Source organism: Podarcis melisellensis (genome assembly GCF_964234715.1).
Source record: "Podarcis melisellensis genome assembly, chromosome: 13".
Taxonomy (NCBI): domain Eukaryota; kingdom Metazoa; phylum Chordata; class Lepidosauria; order Squamata; family Lacertidae; genus Podarcis; species Podarcis melisellensis.
In genome coordinates, this window is record NC_138545.1 from 11,413,606 (window position 1) to 11,440,083 (window position 26,478).

General features: G+C 47.7%; 1 protein-coding gene and 1 long non-coding RNA gene across 2 annotated transcripts in view; one reads left to right on the plus strand and one right to left on the minus strand.

Moving 5' to 3' along the window:
• The window catches only part of PLOD3 (procollagen-lysine,2-oxoglutarate 5-dioxygenase 3), a 34,883-nt gene continuing 8,405 nt past the window's right edge, over positions 1-26,478 (minus strand). Inside the window, exons 2-19 of the mRNA XM_081885239.1 lie at positions 19,843-19,934; positions 18,989-19,125; positions 17,694-17,857; positions 15,564-15,676; positions 13,970-14,033; positions 13,324-13,421; positions 12,807-12,908; positions 12,287-12,418; positions 10,982-11,103; positions 10,358-10,462; positions 10,122-10,247; positions 6,014-6,155; positions 4,448-4,561; positions 3,878-3,943; positions 3,677-3,781; positions 1,844-1,990; positions 1,359-1,484; positions 1-370 (exon numbers count right to left, since the gene is read on the minus strand). Of these exons, the coding sequence (XP_081741365.1) occupies positions 215-370; positions 1,359-1,484; positions 1,844-1,990; positions 3,677-3,781; positions 3,878-3,943; positions 4,448-4,561; positions 6,014-6,155; positions 10,122-10,247; positions 10,358-10,462; positions 10,982-11,103; positions 12,287-12,418; positions 12,807-12,908; positions 13,324-13,421; positions 13,970-14,033; positions 15,564-15,676; positions 17,694-17,857; positions 18,989-19,125; positions 19,843-19,934 (2,111 nt within the window). The 3' untranslated portion in view covers positions 1-214. The remainder of the gene's footprint in view (positions 371-1,358; positions 1,485-1,843; positions 1,991-3,676; positions 3,782-3,877; positions 3,944-4,447; positions 4,562-6,013; positions 6,156-10,121; positions 10,248-10,357; positions 10,463-10,981; positions 11,104-12,286; positions 12,419-12,806; positions 12,909-13,323; positions 13,422-13,969; positions 14,034-15,563; positions 15,677-17,693; positions 17,858-18,988; positions 19,126-19,842; positions 19,935-26,478) is intronic.
• LOC309354972 lies at positions 18,464-21,376 on the plus strand. Its single transcript, XR_014162396.1, has 2 exons — positions 18,464-18,748; positions 20,921-21,376. It is a non-coding gene; the product is annotated as an uncharacterized lncRNA (long non-coding RNA).

Here is a 26,478-nt window from a genome sequence, read left to right on the forward strand (position 1 = left end):
GACCCAAAGTTCAGTGCCAGGCAAGGACTGTATCCATCAGCACCGGACGTAGAGTTATTTGTTTCCCTCCATTTTTGAAGGCACCAAGGAAGGCAGCAGCCGAGCCGGAGAGGAAGGACCCGGCTGCGTCTGCCCCCCCACAAGTCTCTTCCTGCCAGTGTGTTGACCGCTGCGGCCCACTCACTGCCCCAGGACCAGGGGGGTGGAGCTGGTGTTAGGGGTCCACAAACGAGACCATGATGTAGCGGGTCCCACGGGTGGTGGGCAGTCCTTCGTGGTAGTGCGTGAGGCGTCCGGGATGCAGCAAGGTCCATCCCTTGCGGGGGGATTCCACTTTGCAGTTGTAGCGGATAAACCGGCAGCCGCCTCCCTTCAGGGGGGTGGGGGGAGGAGAGAGAGAGAGAGAAAAAGTACGTTGCAAACTGTGTTTGAAGCTTGCATGTGCTTGTGTAAAAGGGTGTACGATTGCTGATTTGCACAGCTCAGCAGTTATACATACAGACTGTACACTTGTTGAACTATGAACATGCAGTGTTTGCATTTTATAGTCAACGAAAGCACAGTATTTATACCTGTGTAAGGTTAAGGTACAGGGACGCGGGTGGCACTGTGGTCTAAACCACAGAGCCTAGGGCTTGCCGATCAGAAGGTCGGCGGTTCAAATCCCCACGACGGGGTGAGCTCCTGTTGCTCGGTCCCTGCTCCTGCCAACCTAGCAGTTCCAAAGCACGTCAAAGTGCAAGTAGATAAATAGGTACTGCACTGGCGGGAAGGTAAACGGCGTTTCCATGCGCTGCTCTGGTTCGCCAGAAGTGGCTTAGTCATGCTGGCCAAATGACCCGGAAGCTGTACGGCGGCTCCCTCGGCCAGTAAAGCAAGATGACCACAGCAACCCCAGAGTCGTCTGCGGCTGGACCTAATGGTCAGGGGTCCTTTTACCTTTTAAGGTTAAGGTAAAGGATCCCTGGATGGTTAAGTCCAGTCAAAGGCGACTATGGAGTTGTGGAGCTCCTCTTGCTTTCAGGCCAAGGGAGCTGGTGTTTGTCCGCAGAGAGCTTTCCAGGTCATGTGGCCAGCATGACTAAACAGCTTCTGGTGCAACAGGACCCTGTAACGGAAACCAGAGCACACGGAAATGCTGTTTACCTTCCCACCGCAGCAATACCTTTTTATCTACTTGCACTGGTATGCTTTTGAACTGCTAGGTTGGCAAGAGCTGGGACAGAGCAACAAGAGCTCGCAAGACCCAGAGGCTCAGTGGTTTAGACCACAGCGCCACCTGTACTTTTACCTGTACACACACACACACACACACACACACACACCGCTCCAACTCCCACCACCTAGGGGGTGCTCACCTCATAGTCGATCCCTTTGTGGTTCAGTGCAACGTTGATGGTGAAAGTGGAGGAATCGTGATGCGGCCGGAGCGAGGGCTGCTCATCTGGGCGGTAGCGGACCATGAAATTCATGATCGCTCGTGCCTGGAGAACGGCAGTGAGTCAAACATTGTCTTGCAGGAGAATGGCAAATTGCACATACATACACCCACCCACCCACCCAAAATAATAGTGGAAATAATTCAGGAATCGCCAGACTTTGCTGCCATGCCCAGGCTTATAAATAGCCACCAGATGTGAGAAAAAACTTGAAGCTTTCGTGAAACTGGAGATGGTCTAATTAGGCTCCTCCCCCCTCTGCTTCCTTCCAAAGCTTGGAACAGTTTCCTATTCATCTCCCCACTTGGGCTCTTCGAGGCGACCCTTTTCCCAACCCCTCAGCTGTGATGCTTCATCAGGCAGGCTGGATGCTTCCCCCTCTGACAAACTGCAGGAGCCGGTACCTTGGTGTAGTAGCCGGGATAGAGCTTTTCTGTGACGGGAGCGATGTAGTCCTGCAGGAACTGCAGCCATTCCTTCTCAAAACCAATTTGGTTCATGTGGATATCAACGGTCGGGACATTCTCATAGCCACCAGCCAGCCGGGAATCCTGGGGGAGGCAAAATCGCCAAGGCAAATGGTACTGAGAAACCAGTAGCATACAGTGGTACCTCAGGTTAAGAACTTAATTCGTTCTGGAGGTCTGTTCTTAACCTGAAATTGTTCTTAACCTGAAGCGCCACTTTAGCTAATGGGGCCTCCTGCTGCTGCCGTGCCGCCAGAGCACGATTTCTGTTCTCATCCTGAAGCAAAGTTCTTAACCCGAGGTACTATTTCTGGGTTAGCGGAATCTGTAACCTGAAGCGTCTGTAACCCAAGGTACCACTGTACTGGCAAATTCCGCCACTGCCTTTTCTAAGATTCTACAATAATCTTATAATAAAACAATAACGATTAAGGATGCCCCAAGCCACATTTGCCTCCCCTTGCCCAAAATTTCAAGCTGAAACCTCTCAAGGGAGTTGCACGGTCCCTTCTGCCAAATTTAGCAAGTAAAGATACATGAAAGAATACATGGTGCTAAAAAAGTGGATAAGAAGATGCTTTTCCTCCTTTCTCTTAATACTAGAATTCAGGGATATGGAACATAACGAAAAACCCGCTGGATCAAGCTAAGGACCAATTTGGTCCAGCATCCTGTTCTCACAGTGGTCCAGCAGATGCCCATGACGGGAAGCATGCAAACAGGGCCTGGGGGTGTTCCAGGGAAGCTGAAAGATGGTAGAATCAGGACAGGCAAAAGAGGCAGTAACTTCTTCATGGAGTGTACAGTTAAATTATGGACTGTGCTCTCACAGTAATGGTGTCACCAAAACTTAGATGGCTTTAACATAAGATTACAGTGGTACCTCTGGATGCGAACGGGATCCGTTCCGGAACCCTGTTCGCATCCTGAAGCAAACGCAACCCACATCTGTGCATGCGTGGGTCGCCATGCGTGCCACTTCCACACATGCACATGCCATCATCTTGAGCGCATGCGCGAGTGGCAAAACCCGGAAGTAATGCGTTCCATTACTTCCAGGTCGCTGCGGAGCACAACCCGAAAACGCTCAACCTGAAGCATATTCAACCCGAGGTATGACTGTATAGAGAAATTCAGGGAGGGTAAGGCTATCAACAGATGCTAGGCCAAGATGTTCTCCGCCTTCCCCCTTGGAGGCAGTACACCTCTGAATAATAATAATAACAATAATAATAATAATAATAATAAATGAAAAGGACCCCTGGACGGTTAAGTCCAGTCAAAGGCAACTATGGGGTTTGGGCGTTCATCTCGCTTTCAGGCCGAGGGAGCCGGCATTTGTCCACAGACGGTTTTCCAGGTCATGTGGCCAGCATGACTAAACCGCTTCTGGCGCAATGTGACACCGTGACGGAAACCAGAGTGCACGAAAACGCCATTTATCTTCCCACCACAGCAGTACCTATTTATTTACTTGCACTGGCATGCTTTTGAACTGCTAGGTTAGCTGGAGCTAGGACAGGAGCTCACTCCGTTGTGGGGATTTGAACCGCCGACCTTCTGATCGGCAAGCCCAAGAGGCTCACTGGTTTAGACCACAGCACCACCCGCGTCCCTACAACCTCTCAATACCAGCAGCTGGAAACTGCAGGGTGTATGTGTTTGGCCTCTGTGAGAATAAGAAAAAGTGTCAAGGCTAGATGAGCCTCTGGCCTGATCTGGCAAAGCTCTTCTTTATGTTAGGCCCAAAGAAGAAGGGAGGGCTCCCACCTCATGCTTCCCTCCGGACCACTGGCCAAAGTTTTCTGCCTCTTCCACCAGCTCATCACACATCTGGTCGGTGAACACGGGGAACCAGTAAACGTCAGGGCAGGGCTGCGAAAGGGGAGAAGGGTTGGCGTGAGAGAGAACAGAGAGTTTCCGAGACACGAGATGCGCGATGCAAAGGCATGGCAACCGAGAGATGCTTACCTGCTCGTAATAGTCTGCCTCCAGCACCTGAGTGTAATTCTCATGGATGTATTTTTCCTGCCAATCCTGAACGAAAGGGGGGAGACATTAAGGGATCCAGGGAGTACATCTTGGATTTCCCCAAATGACAAAGAGCAAGTTCCTAGACCTCATGGATGCAGAGAAATGCTAAAAAATAATAACCCGACATATAGCAGCAGAGACACTGCGCTCTTAACTGGCACTCAGATCTGATAAGCACTGTGTGGCCGGTTTGAGGAGCTGCCATTTTTGTTTCCCACTATACACCAGCACGACATCACTTCGGGGATACTAAAAGGGCATTTTACGATTTCCCACAATCCTAGGAGAATGCCAAATCAAGACACTGTGGTAAAGGTAAATTTTTAGGTAAGTGTGCAGCTCCGGGGGGGGGGGGTCCCCCAATGTGGGACAGTGGACAGTGGCCACAAGATGGCACTTGGCTAGCCCCCCCCTCAAACTTGTGGGAAGATGGGTAGCGGGAGGGGAGCCATCGCACCCCAGTGCATTGCGGAATGACGGAAGGCAGGAAAATGGACTTCTTCTCACCAGGGGATTCTCGGAGATCTGCCTGAGGTCAGGATATAGGTGGGATATGTTGTATCTGGCAGTGGAAATGAGGCGCCCAAACTCATCCCGGTTACTGATGTGAAGGAAGATGCCCTGGGGGAGGGAATAGATAGTTAAAATTTGGATAAGTAGAAAAAAGAAGAAGAGTTTGGACTTGATATCCCGCTTTATCACTACCCGAAGGAGTCTCAAAGTGGCTAACATTCTTCTTTCCCTTCCTCCCCCACAACAAACACTCTGTGAGGTGAGTGGGGCTGAGAGACTTCAAAGAAGTGTGACTGGCCCAAGGTCACCCAGCAGCTGCATGTGGAGGAGCGGAGATGTGAACCCGGTTCCCCAGATTACAAGTCTACTGCTCTTAACCACTACACCACACTACCACAGCCACTATCCACCCCCAAATACATGCATCCTGGGAGGCCACAGAAGTGCTTCCCATATACCGCATTTTTCACTCCATAAGACACACCTGACCATGAGACGCACCTAGTTTTTAGAGGAGGAAAGCCCCGTTTTTATGGGGTTCCAACTCACACAGTTCTGCAGCTTCTTTAGGAAAGGAAAGGGAGCCATTTCTACAGTTTCCAGACAGATAATCTAATCAGCCAGTCACATGTCGCTGGGGAAACAAAGAGCCTCCGTCTGCAGAACATTCAACAATGGAGGCCTGGGCAAGGGGGCAGAGCCAGAAAGGGAGCCAGCTATCAACCACACATTCGCTCCATAAGACACACAGACATTTCCCCTTACTTTTTAGGAGGAAAAAAGTGCATCTTATGGAGCAAAAACTACGGTAATTGTATGGTTATATGTGTTCTGCAAGACCACAGAATTTTGCTATTGAGAACATCATTCACGGTGTAGAGAACCTTAAAAGGTAAAGGGACCCCTGACCATTAGGTCCAGTCATGACCGACTCTGGGGTTGCGGCGCTCATCTCGCTTTATTGGCCGAGGGAGCCGGCATACAGTTTCCGGGTCATGTGGCCAGCATAACTAAGCTGCTTCTGGCGAACCAGAGCAGTGCACGGAAACGACATTTACCTTCCTGCCGGAGCGGTACCTATTTATCTACTTGCACTTTGACGTGCTTTTGAACTGCTAGGTTGGCAGGAGCAGGGACCGAACAACGGGAGCTCACCCTGTCACGGGGATTCGAACCGCCAACCTTCTGATCGGCAAGTCCTAGGCTCTGTGGTTTAACCCACAGAGCCACCCGCGCCCCTTGTAGAGAACCTTAGGTGATGGTTTTTGGTTTTGCTTTTTTTGTTTTTTTAAAAAAAGAGGTTTCTAGCCTTTAAGATTGGGCAGACAGAACTGAAATCCCGGACAGCGAACCAGCAGTGAAACTCTCCAAAGTAGGACAGAGCTTCTGTTAATCTTTTAACTTTCCCCAAAAGTGCTAGGTGTAGAATAAATTTATGCAAACCGAGGCAAACGTGTTGGGTTTGCACCATCACTGGAAGTGACAGAACACAGCTTTCGGAAGCGCAGAGTCTGGGAGATCTAGATTCACGGGACGTCTGGGAGGCAAAACACTCCTTACCTTCTCCCTCACAGTCTTGCAAAAGGCCATGTCTGGGTCTGTGTCGTCCAAGGTGAAGACGTTGCGCTGGGGCAGCTCCTGGCGCAGAGTTTCCCCTCGCAGCAAATAGGCCTGAGAGATGTAGGGAACATTCCACACTCCGCTGTAGGAAGAGAAGAGGGAAAGGAAAATTCTCAGTGAGAAGGTAAGCCGCCATCGTTTTCTATTCTGCCCTCTAGTTGTCGCACGCGGCAGACTCCCTTTCAGCGCAGTTCCCCTTCTTCCCAAAACTATTCGTTTCGCTGGCAGAACTTACATAAGTTATGCAACTATGAAAAAGAAAATTCCTCTTCCCTCCTGTCCCTTCTTTCCTTTTGTGTCATGTCACTGTAAGCCTGTGGGCAGGAACTGCCTTGTTTAAATGAACTGCAAGTAAGCCGCTCAGGGAATTTTTTTGCTGAAGAGCTGGGCACAAGAAGAGCCTGCTGGATCAGGCCAATATAATAAATAAAATTAATAATAATAATAATAATAATAATAATAATAATAATAATAATAATTTATTTATACCCCGCCCTTCCCTGTTCAAAAACCAGGCTCAGGGTAGCTAAAAACAAATTTCAAACACTCAATTATAAAAGCAGCATAAAATACAGCATAAAAACATGAACAATAAAATTAAGAAATCAAAAATCAATTTAGAGGAAATAAGCATTAGATAATCCCCAGGACTAGCTGGCTGAATTGGTCCTACTTGGGCCAGAGAGGAGGCCAGGGGAGAATTAGCTGTGGGGTCTCACAGCGGGTGATCTTCATAAAGGGGAGGGGGGGGGAGAAAAGGGAAATAAAAGATCAGGCTGAATTCAGACTAAAGGCCAGGTGGAATAGCTCTGTCTTACAGGCCCGACGGAAGGAGATTAAATCCTGAAGGGCCCTAGTCTCATGGGACAGAGCATTCCACCAGGTCGGAGCCATCACTGAAAAGGCCCTGGCCCTGGTGGAGGATAGTCTGACTTCCTTAGGGCCCGGGACCTCTAAACCAGTGTTTCCCAACCTTTTTTGGGCAAAGGCACACTTGTTTCATGAAAAAAATCTCGAGGCACACCACCATTAGAAAATGTTTAAAAAATTAACTCTGTGCCTATATTGACTATATATAAAGTAACACTCTTTAATAGGAATCAAATAAACACAAAGATAGTATTTTATAATTACTTTATTATGAAATAGTAAGTAAACAGAAATATGAAAAATTATAAAATACTTTATTCAGTGCGCAACCTGGGCCTGTTTGGCTGAACACAAAGCTGATATTCTGGCTGGAATCGAAGAAAGACACACACGTAGCTCTTCGTCAACAGCTCTCAGTCTCTCTCTGTATTTAGTTTTTATAGCAATCATGCTTGAAAAGCTCAACTCACAGAGATATGTAGTGGAAAATGGGAGCAATGTCAAAATAGCTTTGTTTGCCAGAAGGGGGAACTCCTTGGCAGCTTCCAACCAAAAACTGTCCAAAGGTAGATCAGCAAATCTTAGCTTGAAACCACGATTTTGTCTCATTTCAGTTAGTTCCTCCTGCTCCTGTAAAGTCATGTCCTTTCCACCAACTGATGCTGAGCTATAAGGGTCCCTAACCCAGTCAAGGCATTCAGTGGAGACTGAAGAGAAATAAAATGACAACTTCTCCTTGAGAGTTTTTAAATGTTTACCTATTATCTCACACAGTGCAGCAGTGTGAACACCTTGCCATTGCTTGGTGAGTGTGAACATTTCAATAGAAAAATGACTTTCTTACAGCAGCACACAAAAATTATTCTAGTTCATATAATAATAATAATAATTTATTATTTATACCCCACCCATCTGGCTGTCAAATCAGCCATTAATTTGTATGTGGCAGAATTGCTAGTTAGCACAAACACACCATTAAAATTGACAAGGTGCTTCCTATTCTGGAGAGTGCTTGTGCAGACCAGATTATGATACAGGTGGAGGGGCTGCCTCCCTGTTGCAAACTTTTATTCAGCAGGCACTCGCTGGCTTTGCCAGATGCTGCACCTGGCCCCTAGAAAAGACTGCCAACGTTTTTGTTTGTTTTAACCAGCCCCTAGCTCCCATGCACTTCAGCGCAGCTTGATCTGAAAGAAGTAGCTAGCGATCATATTTCTTTTTCCGTGCCAAAAAGCACCCAAACTCTCACTAGCTGCCCTTCTACAGATCCAGCTGTTTTTTTTTTTTTTAAAGGAGGTTAAACCAGGCCAGGGAGGTTTCTCTATCTCCCCCCGCGCTTGTAATCTTTTACCACACTTATTTGAGAGTAAGGTCCACCGAACCCGAAGGAAAGTGACTCCGGCGCGAACACGCATAAGCGGTGGAGAATCTCGTGCGAAGGGGTCAGAGGCAAGAGACAGGGAGAGAGAAGCAGACACGCGTCCCCACAACCGCGGGGGTGTGGGTGGCTGTGGGTGTGGCGGTGGCAGCACGGCTGCCCTTATTCCCCCAAAGCCCTCAGGGGAAGAGCTGCATCCCCCCCCCGCCAAACACGAGCCACTTCTCCTCCGCCCCCCCAGCTCCCGCTGCCTTTCCTGCCCCCCTCGCTCACCAGTGCCAGTTGTTGACGTTGGTGGCATCCGTGCGCTGCTCCACAATCCAGCGCGGATCTCCCTCTCCCCACTTGGCCATCAGCGCCTCGCTGAAGGACTCGCCGCTTCTGCCCAGCTGGCTAGCGCCCCTCGCCCTCGCTCTCTCGCCGCGCGTCTGGAAGCTACTAGAAGCGCCGCTGGCAGCCGCGCCGCTTCCCAGCTTCCGGCAGCCGCCGGAGAGCTTCCTTCCGTTGCTCCTGCCGCCGCCGCCACCGCTCCTTACTCCCCCAGTACCATAGAGGGGGAGATCTATAAGCGTAACATACGACTCGCCCGCCTCCCTCCCACGGCACACCAGGCAACGTCTCGCGGCACACTAGTGTGCCGCGGAACACCGGTTGGGAAACACTGCTCTAAACTATGGTTATTCATGGACCTTAAGGTCCTCTGCGGGGCAGAGTAGGAGAGGCGGTCCCGTAGATATGAGGGCCCTAAGCCACAAAGGGCTTTAAAAGTCAAGACAAAGGGCTTTAAATGGCTTTAAAGGACAATAGCCAATCTAGTCTGGCATCCTGTTCTCCCAGTGGCCAAATGGATGCCTGTGGGAAACCAGCAAGTGCGACACAAAAGCACAGGAGCCCTCTCCTCTCCTGTGGTTTCCAGCAACTGGTATTCAGAAGTATAGCATAACTTCAATAGCCCTCTCCTCCATGAATTTGTCTAATCCACTTTTAAAGTCATCTAGGTTGGCGACCGGCACTGCCCTCCTGTGGCAGTGAGTTCCATAGATCAACTCCGCACTGCGTGAAGAAGGACCTAAATCTGTTCTAAATCTTCCAGCGTTCAGCTTCATTGGATGCCCACAAATTCTAGCGTTTTGACAGAGGGATAAAAGCTTTTCTCTAGCCAGGTTCTCCAAGCCATGCACAATTTTTGTTAGCGGTCTAAACCTGTTGTCTTCTATTTGTAATACATTTGCAGAAACAAAGAAAAAAACATCGACTTGATGGCAGGATTTAAATAATCACTCACATCTCAATTAACAGAGAACATTTAAAATAATGAAGAAATGATATCGTGGATTTTAAGAAACAGCAGTATGTAATAACAAACCAGAAATGGAAGCTGAGGGAAGCTCGGGAGGGAACGGGTGAAGAGGTGTAATATGTACGGTATGTTATTGATATGAGATGTATGTAATGATAGAAAAGAAAGTGAATAAAAATTTATTAAAAAAATAAAAATAAACCTGTTGTCTTCTGGCCAATCCACATGCTGTTTGGGGCCCACTTCATAACTTTTTTCAGGTACCACATATCTGTATACCCCGCTGTTGTGACCCACCTTATCTCAGGCCGTGACCCAGGAGGGGTCCCAACCCCCAGCTGAAGACCAAAGCTTTAAATATACGAATGAAATTATTGGGAGCGAAGCAGAACCCTCCTGTATTATTACCACTCCCAGATCTTCAGATGAAGAGCAGTGTATAAATTTAATAAATAAATACTAATAATTCTTCTTCCCACCCGCTTCTGACCACGACTCACATCCTCTTGCCCTGGACCAATTCCACGTAGTCCTCTGAGCGCGCGTAATACTCATCGGGGCTCAGGGCCCCCCAGAAGTTGGACCAAAGCTTGCCGTGGCGGGACATCATCGGAGCGATCACCTTCCTGGATCGCGGAGGGAGAAAGAAGCAAAAGAGAAGTCGCTTATGAGGAGATGGGGGCAGGAGAAATGCTGTATAAAAGGCTCCGGGGAGGAAAAAGGAAGCATCGCTTACTTGTTCTCCTGGATCAATATCTGCAAGATGTCTGGGTTTGCCACAACCACGTCAGCATCCAGGCTAAAGTAGTAGTCACAGGTCGGATCCTGGCGGCAGAGGTCCCTGTTGCACAAGCGAGGAAATTGTCAGAACGGGTCGAGAACATTTCTCCTCTTATAGGAGAAAATTCCAGTTTAACTACCTTCTCTGCTTTTACTTGTTGTGTTGGTGCTGACCTTTAAAGCCCTAAACGGCCTCGGTCCTGTATACCTGAAGGAGCGTCTTCACCCCCATTGTTCAGCCTGGACACTGAGATCCAGCGCCGAGGGCCTTCTGGCAGTTCCCTCATTGCGAGAAGTAAGGTTACAGGGAACCAGACAGAGGGCCTTCTCGGTAGTGGCGCCCGCCCTGTGGAACGCTCTCCCTTCAGATGTGAAGGAAGTAAGTAGCTATCCTATCTTTAAAAGACACCTGAAGGCAGCCCTGTTTAGGGAAGTTTTTAATATTTAACGCTGTATTGTTTTTAATACTTGATTGGGAACCGCCCAGAGTGGCTGGGGAAACTCAGCCAGATGGGCAGGGTATAAATAATAAATTATTATTATTATTATTATTATTATTATTATTATTATTATTACTTACATGGCCATGTCTCTTGCCTCCCCTTGGCTCAGCTCCTCCTCTGGACCGACAAGCTTGATGCTCTCAAAGGCCCCACGGAGCTGCTCCCACTCGGCTTCGATGTGCGGCTCATGATACACCTCCTGCAAAACGTTGGGACAGGTTAAATGAGCCTCCCTAGCAGGAAAGCAGAGTTTCCCTGACGTTGCCACATTCCGACAAGGCAGAGAGTTCCTGCGCCTTTACATCCAGGCCCCAACAGGAGATCAAAATGCCACAGATGCAGCGGAACCTCAGAATGCCTGGGTTCAAAAAATCCCCCCCCCCAACAAACATGTCACATCAGTGCCATACATTTAAAGCTCTATTCTACCACTTTAGACACTCCTGGCTTCTCCCAAATCATCCTGGAAAAGTGTGGTTTCTTGAGGGAGCTGAGAGCTGTGAAGTGACCTCTCGTTCCCCTCTCAGAACTACAATTCCCCGAATTCCCCGGGAAGAAGGATTGTCAAGCCAGTCTGGGAAATAGATTCAGGTAGGTAGCAGTGTTGGTCTGACGCAGTAGAAATACATTTTTTTAAAAATTGTCCAGTAGCACCTTAGAGACGAACTAAGTTTGTTCTTGGTATAAGCTTTCGTGTGCATGCACACGAAATCTGAAGAAGTGTGCATGTACACGAAAGCTAATATCAAGAACAAACTTAGTTCGTCTCTAAGGTGCTACTGGACAATTTATTTATTTTTTAATATATTCAGTCCGGGAAATGTAGGGGTCTCCTAGCAGTTCTCAGTGTTCATAGCAAACTGCAGTTCCCAGGATGCTTTGAGGGAAGCTGTAACTGTTAAAGTTGGTATCATAGTGCTTTAAATGCGTAGTTCAGAGACAGCCACCGGTTACCTAGCTTATTAATTTGCCTGGGGGCACTGATAGATATCAGTATTTTAACTCTTCAAATGTCTTAATATATTGTTGTCAATTTTCCTCAGTGATAATTTTATTGCTTTATCATTTTGTAAACTACTTTGAGGTGTTTGGTTTTTTTTTTTTTACAGTCAAGCAGTATATAAATTTTACGAAGCAAATAAAATAAATAATTAGGGTATCACATGCAAATCAGCATATGTAAATTTGTGCCATGGGTCCCGAGTCCCAAGTCCTTTAAGAAGCTATGACAGCTCTCCCCCCCCCCCCGCCCCAATGCTGTTTATCTGATGGTCTAGTTAGACCAGAGCTTTAAATGTAAAATGAGGATCAGGCTACAGTTAGGGACAGTGCAAAATACCTATCCTTTGTAGGGTGTGAGTGTGTGCATGTGTATAACTCACGTGATTGTGGATGAAGAGCTGGAGATGAGAGTACGGATAATTCAAGGTCAAGAGACGCTGAAGAAACTGAGGCAGAAAGGGTGTGGGCTGCTCGATGAACACACCCAGAAGCACGCGTGGATACGATTCTTCCTGTGAAAAGGAGAAGGCACAGGAAAGGTGAGCTCAAATATGAACCTCTAGAAGCCCACTCTCAAACACTGATCTTGCAGGGACCAGCAAGGTGAGGCAGTTGCCTCAGGTGAAAGAAGCGATGGAGGGTGTGTGTGTGTGTGTGTGTGTGTGTGCCCTTAGGCTTTGCTTCCTGCCTCCAAGTAGACCTACCACCCCCAGATATAGAGGAGGACATCATCTCATCGACAGCAGCTCAGTTCACTTCCGTATGAGGAGCGAGAGGGAAGCCATTTTGTCCTTCACCTCAGGCGGTCAAAAATGCCTTGGGCTGGCCTTGCCGCTCCCTCAACACCTTCTCCAGCCTCATAGCTGACTCTTCTGCATCTGGATTCATCCTCTGACTCACCGGCAGGCCTGACAGATCCAAGAGGTTTTCGTCACAAACTTCGCACCCCCCCTCGTAGGTCCAGGTGTTGGGGATGTAGTTTCCCAGATAGTTCAGCTGCAGCTGCAGGGATGGAAGGAGAAGGCAAGAACACCAGTCAGCAAGATGAGGGGAGGAAAAAAATAGAGGACAGTTGCCCCAAACACCCCCCAATCTGAATTTTTCTCTGTGGGTTTTGCCACCATGAAGACTGCAAGCTTGGGAGCCTGTTTGCCTTCCCAGATATCAGACAATGTTTCAATACTGGTTTGACTACAGAGCCCAGAGGCAAATTGAAACGTGACATCCATATTGTTTATTTGTGCTTTTATCCTGCTTTTCTTCTGTCCGTTGGCCTAAGTGGGGTCTCCCATCCAGGCACGGACCAAGCATGGACCTGCTTAGCTTCAGCAAGCTGGCCGCAGACTCCCAACTCCAAGGAATAAGGTCTTCTTCGACCAAGGGGCATGACTGACCAGGAGAGGAGCAGTTCAAATACCTTGGTGGGCCCGTTGCCATGGATGACGACAGGAAAGGTGTCGTAAGCGACGTTCCGGGCGCGCACTCGGGTCCGTTCGAATTTCAGAACTACTTCGTCTGTTAAGCAAGGAGGATGGAATAAAGAGGATGGGACAAACCGAATCTCTGCTTCCCAAACCAAACACCCTGTTTCCCCTTTCAGAAATGTCCACCACACAGTGGGGAATATTGCAATCTGCAGCTTGCCTCGTGACTATGAAGTTTCAAACATGCAGATCAGGGGGAGCTAGGCAACATTCGCAACATACATTTAAATGGGAATGTACCACATTTTAAAGCATCACGATACCACTTTAAAGTCATAGCTTTCCCCCCAAAAAAGCATTCTGGGATATGCAGTTTTTTAAGGATGCTGAGCAGACCCCTATTCCCCTCACAGAGCTACAATCAAGCCCTCTTCCCAGGGAATTCTGGGAATTGTAGCTCTGGAATAGGGGCCTCCAAGCAGCACCCTTAGCAAACTACAGCTCCCAGAATCCTTTGGGGGAAACCACGACTGTTTAAGGTGGTACCACGGTGCTTTAAATGTACAGTTCTGGCTGCCCTACTGATGTGTTCACTCATAGACAACCGGAACACTGCTACAGAAAATATCAACCACTCACCTATGGCGCCATTCAGGTTCTGGAAGATCTTTGACTTATGATCCAGTGTGATCTTATGTTTCTCCTAGGGAGACAGGAAGGAGGAGGTAAGAACAGAAGCCTCCCCTTACATAATCATAATCTTCCATCAAAACGCTACAATGACAAAGCACCCATAGAGTGCCACTTTAAACACAAATCCAGCAGGGATTTATATGTCCTATCTATTTATAAATTCAGTGTGCTTGCAGTATCAGGCTAGGACCTGTGAGAAACAGGGTTCAATCCCCAGTCAGCCACGAGGCTCACCTTGGGCCAGTCACTCACTCTCACCCACCCTGTGGAACACCCTCCGGCCAGATGTCAAAGAGAAGAACAACTACCAGACTTTTAGAAGGCAGCCCTGTTTAGGGAAGATTTTAATGTTTGACAGACCACTGTATTTTAATACTTTGTTGGAAGCTGCCCAGGGTGGCTGGGGAGACTCAGCCAGATGGGCGGAGTATAAATAATTTATTATTATTATTATCATCATTATCATCCCACCCTACCTCACAGGATTGTTGTTAGGATTATACAAGGAGGGGGTAGAACTAAAAATACCACCTTGACCTCCTTGAGGGGATAGGTGGGATATAGGTGCAACAAATAAACTAATAATAAATGTCCATTGCTACTGTGTCCTTTCTTTCAGCAGATCAAGATGATCAGGTGACAGCAAAAACTGCAAGGGTTTTAGCGGGGACAAATAGAATAAGATCTATTACAGTTATACCCTGGCTGCTGAACAGCCTAGTTCTCGAATGTTTTGGCTCCTGAACGATCAAAATCGTTCATCGTGACTGTTCCAGTTTTCGAACGTTCTTTTGGAAGCTGAACATCCAACGCGGCTTCCGATTGGCTGCAGGAGTTTCCTGCAGCCAATCAGAAGTCGCGCTTTGGTTTTCGAACGCTTTGGAAGTCAAACGGACTTCCGGAACGGATTCCGTTCGACTTCCAAGGTACAACTGCATTTGATTATTGACGTAACCCCTTTAAAATGTATTTTCTATAGTTACGTTTCTACCTCTATCTTCAGTACATTTTATTTTATTTTATTGTTAATGGCTAGTGGCTGATACAAATAAAGATACTTCTGATTCTTGCTTTCCATGCGTCTGCTCAGAGCATGCTGGGACATTGGATAGAAATCTTTAGTTCCCTATTAAAAATGGGTATCCTGACTTTCTGTGAAGTGGTGAACAAAGTCCGCCCCCCCCCCCCCCGCAAGACTTTAGCTCCCAGCTTTTGAGCCAGAGAAATGAATGCACAGAGTTTTAGTGTTTTTCCGAGAATCCGGTCCTGCTGCTTTGCAAGGGCATCAGATTTCAGTTTCCCGGCTGCTGTTGAAAGCAGCTTAAGATGGTCACCTCAGAGGCCTCCATGTGTCCCTTCCACAGGCAGCAGGGGAGTCTCTTAAAGCCCTCCAGATTTTGTCGAGACTCCAGCTCCCATCAGCCACAGCCAGTGGTCGGGAATGATGGGAGTTGTAGTCCAGCAGAACCCTGAGGGCCACAGAGTTCCCCATCTTTGTTTCTCAAGGGCAGCAAAGACTCAGCCACCCCAACAGACTCACCCGCAAGGCAGGATCCAAGTAAATGCGTGTGTAGAAGAGCTGGTCGTCGTCGTCATCTTTGTACTTCCAGAGCTGGACGATGCGGTTGATGGTGGGGGCGTAGCCAATGAACCCTGAGGCAGAGACACACCAATTTTGGGATTTTTGAGGGGGGGTGTACTGTTTCAAGCCTACCCTTGCAGCCTTAAGGCAGGAGTAGGGAACCTTTTTATCCCGAGGGCCACATTCCCTTCTGGCAACCTTCTGGGGGCCATGTGCCAGTGGTCAGAAGCAAAAGTGGCTGGGCCGATCTATGTTACCTTTGTAGAATAGGCTAGTTTCTGTATACATTGGTACCTCGAGTTACAAACGCCTCACGTTACAAATGCTTCAGGTTACAAATGCTTCAGGTTACAAACTCTGCTAACCTGGAAGAGTTACCTCGAGTTGAGAACTTTGCCCCAGGATGAGAATGGAAATTGTGTGCCAGCGGTGCAGTGGCAGCAAGAGGCCCCATTAGCGAAAGCACACCTCTAGTTAAGAACAGTTTCAGGTTAAGAACGGGCCTCCAGAATGAATTAAGTTCGTAAGTAGAGGTACCACTGTACGCACAGAGAGATACACACACACCTCTCAACAAGCAAGAGGCGTTCTCAGAGCTCAAAACACATTCCAGCCAGGCTAAATTCCTCAAGGTGTGCCTGAGGGGTCAAGTAAGAATTCCAAGAGACAGGTAGAAAGGCTAGGAGGGTTGCATTTGGTCTCCAGGCCTGAGCTTCCCAGCCCACCTTAAGAACTAGAAACTTTTTTTTCTTTTTTAAAGTAAAGCAGGAATTCTCAGAATGCCGATCTCTGCATTTGGATACCATGTGTGTCACTGGAAGGCGAGCACCTGGCCTGTTGAAAACAGAGTCTTGCTGCTGGATTATTACTCGCAGGGCACTTTCAAAGCACACCTGAGCTACAATCCTGGCACACTTCCAGAAGGGCATTAGCAGCAGCATCCTAGCTGGAGTCAACAGGACAGTTACAGAAGCTCCTGTCAGAAGGTGCTAAGAAGCCAGTCATCAATCAGGCCCTGTTACACTCACATTTGCTGTGCAAGCTTGTAATCTAGCATCTAAAAGGTAAAGGACCCCGATAGTTAAGTCCAGTCGCAGACGACTCTGGGGTTGCGGCGCTCATCTCGCTTTACAGGCCGAGGGAGCCGGCCTTTGTCCACAGACAGTTTTTCTGGGTCATGTGGCCAGTATGACTAAGCAGTGCATGGAAACAGCGTTTACCTTCCCGCCGAAGCAGTACCTATTTATCTACTTGCACTTTTTGGCGTGCTTTTGAACTGCTAGGTTGGCAGGAGCTGGGACTGAGCAACGGGAGCTCACCCTGTCGCAGGGATTCAAACCGCCGACCTTCTGATTGGCAAGCCCAAGAGGCTCAGTGGTTTAGACAACAGCGCCACCCGCATCCCCTAATCTAACATCTAGTACAAACTATTAAATAGCTTTTACACTCAATTCCCTCTGCTCCAAGCTTCTAGTCCATATGGCTGTAGATATAAGCTTGCAAGCGTATGAGCAGCAAATAGCTAGAACCTCAAGCAGAAAGAAAGGGGTAACAGTACTTTTCGGGACAGAAGAGTAGGTCTTTATAGCCCCAGTGAGCATCTCATCCCTTCTTCCAATATAATGCTTTCCTAATACAGTGGTACCTTGGGTTACATACGCTTCAGGTTACAGACTCCACTAACCCAGAAATATTACCTCGGGTTAAGAACTTTGCTTCAGGATGAGAACAGAAATCGTGCTCCGGCAGTGTGGCAGCAGTGGGAGGCCCCATTAGCTAAAGTGGTCTTCAGGTTAAGAACAGTTTCAGGTTAAGTACGGACCTCCGGAACGAATTAAGTTCTTAACCTGAGGTACCACTGTATAATGCTTTCCTTCTGAAGTTTCACCTACCCATCCAAACCCGCACAGCTTGCTAAAGAAACGCTGTATTGTTTGGAAACCTGGCACTCGGCAACGGAATACATGTGCATCTTTGCATAATTGATTCCAGTGGCAGATTCCAGTGGGCCTTCCTAGCACAGAATTCAAGTTACTTTGCTAAATGAGGAGTTGAAGGGGGACAAGGGAAGGGAAGCTGGCCTTTTACCTCCAGAGTTCAGAAAGCGTTTTCCCACGCCCACCGGCGGGTACTTCTCGGCCAGCGACCACTCTGGCCAGCAGAAGCTTTCCGCCGAGAAGACCACGTTGCTCTTGAACTGCAGGAACTTCCAGAGGAGTTCGATGGGGCTCCCTGCCAGGATCACATCGTAGCTGGGAAGCAGACAAGAGGGCAGATTGAGAGCTTTTAGCGAGGGGCCTCAGGTGAGCAAGGCAATGCGTGATCGTGTGGCTGGGCCTGCGGCCTTCTCCAGGAAAAGAGCATGCCCATTTATAATTACCAACAGTATTCATTCAACATTTTATAGAATCCTAGAACTGTAGAGCTGGAAGGGACCCGGGGGGTCATCTCATCCAACCCCCAGAAAATGCAGGAATCAAAGTCTAAAGAAGCCCTGACAGATGGCCATCCAACCTCTGCTTATAAACCTCCAATAAATGAGAGTCCGTCAACTTCCGAGAGCGTCCGTTCCACTGTCGAGCAGCTCTTACGACCATAAAGTTCTTCCTGGTGTTTAGTCAGAATCTCCTTTATTGCAATGGGATCCATTCGTTCGGGTCGTACCCTCTGGAGCAGCAGAATACAAGCTTGCTGCATCTTCCATGGGGCAGCCCTTTAGTTATTCGAAAATGGCTATCCTATCACCTCTTAGTCTCCTCTTTTCCAGGCTAAACATACCCAGCTCCTTCAACCGTTGGCCATCAGCCTTTTTGGTTTCCAGACCCTTTATCTTCTTGGTTGCCCATCAATTTCAATAGCCCTGTGAGGTTGGCTAGGCTAGAAGTAAATGACCTGCCCAAAGCTACCAAACTAGCTTCTATTACCAAGTGGGGGGATATGAACACAAGTCTTCCAATGTTACCCATTAAAGTGTGATAAATCACAAATAGCTGGGTGGGAATTAAATGGTCGGCTGCCACTCTTCCCCAGAGAACGGATATCCCCATCCCAAGCTTCAGTTTCCTCCTGTTTCCATGCCCACCCCCTCACTTTCCTCCCTCCAAAAGGAAAAGACCCTGACCTCCCCATCGCTCCTTTATTAGGTAAAGTACAACACCAACTATTTCCTCGTGACCTGCACAGCTAATATATTATATCCTCATCTCACCTGTTCTGAGTTTGGGGGCCCACACAGGCAGAAAAGAAAGAAAAGTAAAGTAAAGAAGTGCAATAAAATGAACAGATCAAACATGTAAGTGTTAAGTCTCACAACAACCCTGAGAGGTAGGCCTCCCTCACAGTCAAGTTGTTGCAACTGGCATAGAGAGAATCTGTGAGCTCACCTGTCTACAAACATGACAATTAGGTCCTCCTCATTGGCATGTTTTTTCATTTCCGCCTTCAGCCAGCGGACCTTCTGTCCTCCGCCGACCGTCCGAGCAACGTCCCCACCCTTCCAGTCTTCTCCTAGGCCAAGAGTCTGGGAAACGACAACAACACAAAAGCAACAGGGGTGGAAATTTGTTATTTTCCTCTAAAGCAAAACTGTCCTTTGACTGATAATGCCTCTTCCACCTTGCCTGGGTGGAACAGGGCCGGCCCACTCACGAGACAAAGTGAGGCGACCGCCTCAGGCGGCAAGATCCACAAGGCCAACAGAGCCATCTTCCAAGGAATGGGCTGCTTGCTGCTGTGGTAGCAACGACAGCGACAGGACATTTCTTGGAGACTGGATCTGCTGCCTCCATGACAGTCCCACCAAAGCCACTTCTACAGCGGCCTCTTGAAGAGGAGGCGCTGCTGGTCACCCACCCTGGTGGCACCATTTTGTGGTTCTCCTCAGGTGCCAAAACGTCTTGGGCCTGCCCTGGGATGGAATATAGCCTACTGTGTAAAGGCAAGAATCTCCTCTGCTGCTCTGCCACCTTTGCCTCTGTCCCCTCCCCCATCAATTCACATGTGGCCCCTGGAAGGTTTCCTGTAAGGAAATGTGGCCCTCAAGCTCAGAAAGGTTTTCCCTGGCCGCTGCAATACAGTCATGCCCCATGAGGTACCAGAGAACAAGACTGCTGAGGTAATCCGGGGACAGTTAAATTAAGAGCTGAAATTTGGCTCTACATTCTACCTCCCCCCCCTCAAATGGTTTTTATTATTTTAATGGAAAGGAAATATCTGCTATTTTCAGAGTTTCTCGCACCTTGACAGTGTAGTTGAAGTACTTGGCTGTCCGCAGGAAGCGCTGGTAACCCTCTGTCTCATCTGTGGCAGCTGTCAGTACCAGGAGTTTGCCTGAAAATAGGAACACACATTCCCCAAATAGAGTCAGGAATGGAAACCAGAGGATTTACATATATAAACTGCACTTTGGCTATCAAAGCAAGGAACTATCTCAGGTCCTAAAAAAAGCTAAGTAGGAATTAAGAATGCTTCCCCCCCCCCAAGCCAGTTCCTCAAAAGCAGAAGATGGCAGCATAAGTGCATATTTCCCCTGGAGATTTTTGGAAGCATTCACTGCTTGAACAAGTCCAGCAATCGTAGAGAATTTAGCAAGAGCTCTTTGTGGAGAGGCAAAGTGTCTGGACACATGAACTTGGAAATTTAATATTGTTAGCCCATTCTTCCCCGCAGGATTTCAGGATTGAAACCAGGCTTTTGGATGACTGACATCCAATACCCTTTTAAATGTGTGGGGGGGATTTATTGGTTTGTTTTCATTTTTTATTATGTCTTTTGTGAATTTTATATCTTATTCTTATGTTGCGAACCAACCTGAGTGCTATGGCTATAGGGTGGTGTGCAAATAATAATATTAAAAGCTCTTTTTATGCCGGATCCACTTAGGGTTACCCAGCAAAGAAAGAGCTTTTAAGCTCTCCGCCTTGATTGGGTTGGGATATGCGGGATTTTCCTGTATACAAAGAACCCCTGGAAGTGAACCCCCGCCTAAGATGGGATGCTACAGTGTAAATCAACAGTCAAATTGTGAAAGTGGGTCCCATGTTGCAGCTTGGTGAACATGTGTCGGAGGTGGGTCTTGGGTCTGGACCAGTTGAAGACCACCGCATGACACTATGCCCAGCTTTCACCCCAGGAACCCTCCAACTGAAGGTTTCTAAATTCTTCTCTACTACTGAGAGCTCAGCTTACCAAAGCGTCCCCCTCCTCTCTCTCAGCAGCACAGAGCCTAAGGGCCATCTCCCTCTGTCTACCTTCTCACAAGCTATCACATTCCTGGTGATTAAGTGCTGGAAAAGATGTTCTTCTAATCCTTGCAGGGAGGAGAGAGGCCCAGGGGGAGAACAGGGGGAGAGCGGAGGAGATCTACCCCACCAGGATCCCTGCTAACAGGAGCGAAGATTTTGCACACCCAGGCAGGCAGGCGTGTTTGGACTGGACCCAGATTCAGATCACACCGGAGCCACGAACTACACGTATTCCGGGCGCCAGCTGCAAGCGTGTTGAGTAAGCAGAGAAGCTTCCCAAAAACAACACCGCTAGTAGTAGCCAAGGCCAGGCACGATGTGACCCGCTCTTTCGCTGACTCGCTCTTACGCACCAAAGGGAAGAAAGAATTTTGGTTTGCAGGCCAGGATCTAACCAGGCGAAAGAGATCTGGTCAAATAAGGGTTGTGCATTTGAAAAAGCATTAACTTTTCAACGCAGATGTTTTTTAACCATCAACTGGTTTGCTAAAGAACACTAATTACAAATAAACTATTGGTTATAGTGCAGCCAGTAGATATGATAATGATTCCATTTGTATTTAAAAGACAGGAAGCAAGGTTTTCCTCTAAATGCAAGTCAGTCACTGGGCCATTCCTCTCTCGGGCTTTTGTGCAGGAACACTTGCGGCCTTCCCAAACGTGGTGCTCCCCAGATGTTTTGGACGACAACTGACATCAGCCACAACTGGGCAGCTAGGGCGGATGGGAGCCAAAAACAATTGGAGAGCTCAAGGTTTGAGAAGGCTACCTTACAGGTTCAGGATTGGATCCAGAATAAGCCTGCAACCCTATATCTTTCTACCTAAAAGATCACTTTGCCCCTTCTATACCCAATATATCACTGTGAGAAAACCTTCTGAAGATCTTATCAGGGGGCCTGTTCTTCACAATATAGGAACAGGGCCTTTATTGTGGTGGCACCTTCCCTTTGGGTTGTATGGGTTATTACCTCTGGTGGGGACATGTCATGCTTCTTCTGGGGCAGTTTGCCCACCTTTGGTCCCCAGTCTGCACTCAGCTCTTGCTCCTAGAATCTGTCAGCATGCGACAGCAGTCATACCCCAGGAATGGCTTCAACTGGCTGGCTAAACCAGGTGAGGGTAGCCGGTGGGTCTCAAACTCTCTGTGAGTTAGGGACTTCCTCTGCTTGCAAAGACAGGCTCTGGTGGATTGAGAGGATGGGACCAATAGTGGGTCCAACAAACAAGAATGGGGTTTCTGTACGTGCTGTAGAGGGAAGCGAGGGGCAGATGGAAAATAATAATAATTTATTATTTATACCCCGCCCATCTGGCTGAGTTTCCCCAGCCACTCTGGGTGGCTTCCAACGAAATATTAAAAACAATACAGCATCAGACATTAAAAACTTTCCTAAACAGGGCCGCCATCAGTTGTCTTTTAAAAGTAAAATAGTTGTTTATTGCCTTGACATCTGCTGGGAGGGAGAGCGTTCCACAGGGCAGGTGCCACTACCGAGAAGGCCCTCTGCCTGGTTCCCTGTAACCTCACTTCTTGCAGCGAGGGAACCACCAGAAGGTCCTCGGCGCTAGACCTCAGTGTCCGGGCTGAATGATGGGAGTTGAGATGCTCCTTTAGGTATACAGGACCAAGGCCGTTTAGGGCTTTAAAGGTCAGCACCAACACTCTGAATTGTGCTCGGAAACGTACTGGGAACCAATGAAGATCTTTCAGGACTGGTGTTGTGTGGTCTCAGCAGCCATTCCCAGTCACCAGTCTGGCTTCCGCATTCTGGATTAATTGTAGTTTTCGAGTCACCTTCAAAGGTAGCCCCACGTAGAGCGCATTGCAGTAGTCCAAGCAGGAGAAAACTGATCCTAAACTTCTGCTGCCTTGCGGTGTATCTTTGAGAGAAGAAAAGGCTCAGGAACCCTACCCCAATCTGGAGTGGAGTCCCTAAGACTGGTTGGCATCTTGTACGCCTCCTTGCAGCAGCTCTTGCAGCCAAAGTGGTGCAAAACGTATTGCTCTGCTTTTCTTTGGATCACAACAGCAAGGCCAGGAAGGGAGGTCCTGTCATCTGGGCAGCCAAGGACCTCCAGACACACTGCCCAGGTCTGGGCCCTGCAGAGGTCATTTTGGTACTGCTAACACAGCAGTTTGGCTTCACCCCCAGAGGCGCACTCCGTTGTCTCTTGAGACAGACAGATGCCAGCACCCAAAACAATACATTCCCTTTGAAATTCCCTCCCTTTGCAAATCATACAGGTGCTGCCTCTGTTGTCGTTTGAGAAACCTGCTTCTGAAGACCTTCATCTTCCAAGGAAGCTTTTAAGTGGAGAACCTCAACCCAGTCATCATCTGTGTTCAAATCATCTTCAAGTGTTTCTATCTGTGGGACTGCTTTTTAAACGTTTGTGTGGTTTTCTGCCCATCTAGCAGCAGCATTTCAGACAGGGAGTCTTTTCCCAGTCTGAGATGCTCCAGAGACTGAACCTGGAATCTTCTGCAAAGCAGATATTCTGCCATGCAGCCTTCCCCAATGAGGAATACGTCAGACTACTAGCAGAAAAAGAACCTTCACTCTTGTACTTGCTGACAAACAACACTGTAAATCATTTATATTTTTATGTGAGCCACCATCTCAACAGTGGCATTCATGGCTTCATGGAATATTTGACAATTTTAAAACAGCAGCAAAAATTTCCTGGTATTTGTCCCAGCACTAGACTAGTCCCGCCAACCCTATTTTGGTCTTTCCCATCCTCCACATCTCAACAAACAGATGAATACAGATGCAATGGATTTCTAGGAGGAGAAAGGCTTCTCTCTGCACATGCATGCAAAAAACCCACACATGCACAGCCTCTCCTGCTGACACAGCTGCAGCATTGGCTCAGAGCATTGGAGTAACTCTGCTGGGACCAATGACTCTTCCTCGTTCCCATGGCATCTTCAGCTCAAACCAGCTGTGAGAAATGTCTCGATCCAGTGGTCCATTGCCAGGTTTCTGGGGAGTGGGGCCTAGTGAGTCATCCCACCAACACAGCTCCTTTTGACTCATAGGAATCTCTGCCTTATCCTGCGTAAAACCACTGTGGCATCTCAATTCATTATTGGCGATCCAGACAGTCAGTGGCTCCTCCAGGGTTTCAGACTCGACTCTCTCTCCCAGGTCTACCTGGAGAGATTGGGAATTCAACTTGGGCTGATTCTCTACCGCTCAGCTATGGTATTTTCCCCACCTCTTATCTTTATTTTATACACACACACCTTAGAGACCAACTAAATTTGTTCTTGGTATAAGTTTTCATGTGCTTGCACACTTCTTCAGATAGAAAGCTTATATCAAGAACAAACTTAGTTGGTTTCTAAGCTGATGTCTATCTATCTATTATTTCGACTCCGTCAGACCAACACGACTACCTACCTGAATCTAATCTAATCTATCTATCTATGATTTTCAATTTTATACATTCCAGTAATTTTACAACCATTTTGACATTTCGAAACTTGACTTCCTTCCCCCTCTTTCTGTGGTTCCTTAATTTTTTAAAAAATTTATTTTCTGCATATTCCAAATTAACTTAACTTAATCATTTATTCATCTACTTAAATGTACAGTCATACCTTGGATCCTGAATGCCTTGGCACTCGGACATTTTGGCATTTTGGCACCCAAACTCTGCAAACCTGGAAGTGAGTGTTCCGGTTTACGAACATTCTTTGGAACCTGAATCTCCAATGGGGCTTCTGCGGCTTCCAATTGGCTACAGGAGCTTGCTCCAGCCAATTGGAAACTGTGCTTTAGTTTCCGAACGTTTTGGAAGTTGAACGGACTTCCGGAACGGATTCCGTTTGACTTCCAAGGTACAACTGCACACTTTTATAAAACTGCAGGTTATTACGACAATCCTGCCAATGTTCTTGTCTGTTTACAATTTGTTTGTAAATATTCAATAAACCATTTCCATTCTTTTATATAAAAAAAGTTTGTTATCTTGATTTTTTATTTTTCCGGTAAGTATTACCGTTTCTGTGTATTCCATAAGCTTTTGTATCTATTCTTGTTTCCTTGAGGCTTCTTCTTCTTTCCATTTTTTGGGCAAACAACATTCTTGCCACTGCAGTCATGTACATGAATAAATTTCTATAGTTTGGGTAATTCTGTCCCTATAATTCCCGCCTCTTCTTATTAATCCATTTATGGAAGACGGATGCAATGCTGTCCCATCATTTGGGACCAATAATCTCTATTGGAAGAAAATTAGGCTCCAGATTTCTCTCACGTGGACTGAATGAATCAGGAACGGAGGCGGAGCAGAGAATATCCACTGTTTTATTATATTAATGTAATCCCTGCGACGGGGTGAGCTCCTGTTGCTGGGTTCCTGCTCCTGCCAACCTAGCAGTTCGAAAGCATGTCAAAGTGCAAGTAGATGCACCTTCCAGCAGGAAGGTAAACGGCGTTTCCATGCACTGCTCTGGTTCGCCAGAAGCGGCTGAGTCATGCTGGCCACATGACCCGGAAGCTGTACGCCAGCTCCCTCGGCCAGTAAAGCAAGATGAGCGCCGCAACCCCAGAGTTATCCATGACTGGACCTAATGGCCAGGGGTCCCTTTACCTTTACCTTTTAAGGCATGGCAGGCTGGTAAAAGGGTGCTGAGTGGCATGGAATTGAGGCGGGTACAGCCTCAAGGAAAAAATGACACCCCCCCCCCAATGATGCATCTGCCACAGATCTCCCTGCTGTTCCAGAACTGATGGGAAACTGAGCAAAATCCATCTAATGCAATGAGTTCCACAGGCTTCGCCAAACACACACAGAGGCCTTATGTGCTTACATGGCACAATGGCATCCACACATTGTCACAGTAAGCCTCTGTGACCACACAGCAAGGGCAGCGTCACTGAAACCTACAGGACCAGAGTGGAAGTCAGCAGATTTTGGTAAATCTCAAGTTCCAGCCCAGTCAATGGAAGCAGCAGAATGGAATGGTAGAATCCTGACCAGGTAGTGCCATTTCGGAATACAAGAGGTGGGCATGGAAGGAGCAGTTTTAAAAAAGCACCCGTTGAAAAACTGCTTGCAAAATGAAGAACTTGCAGGGAGAAAAGTAGCTGAGCCCTGCTGAGCTAGTTTTCTGTTTCAGGGAGTTTTAAAAAGCAAAATGAAAAATTCCAGGGTTCTTTCTACAATTCCTTACAAGACACAAACGGATCTGGTCTCTGGTTTCCATTTGCTGCTCAATTCCACACTTGGCAGAGAGGCATTTTGCGCCACCCTGACCCTGCACAAGAACGCACTCAATAATACAGAGCATTTATTTGCGTATTTTATTATGTGCACGCCACACCCACCCTCCAAGCAGCTCAATTCTCTCCCCCGCCTCATTTCATCCTTCCAAAAACCCTGCTTGGTAGGTTAGACTGGGACCGAGTGGAGATTTGAACCATAGTCCAACATCTAAGGCCATGCACCACGTGGGCAGAGTGGTTTAATAGGAGCAATTATTCAGAGCCGAGTCTCTGCAATCAATCTAATGGCGGACGGAATTAAAATGAGAATAAAAGGCACATTGTCTTTGGAGTTTCCTGAGACAAGAGTGATGGGCAGATATCTTGCTGGGCCCTGTCTCTCCTGGCTATT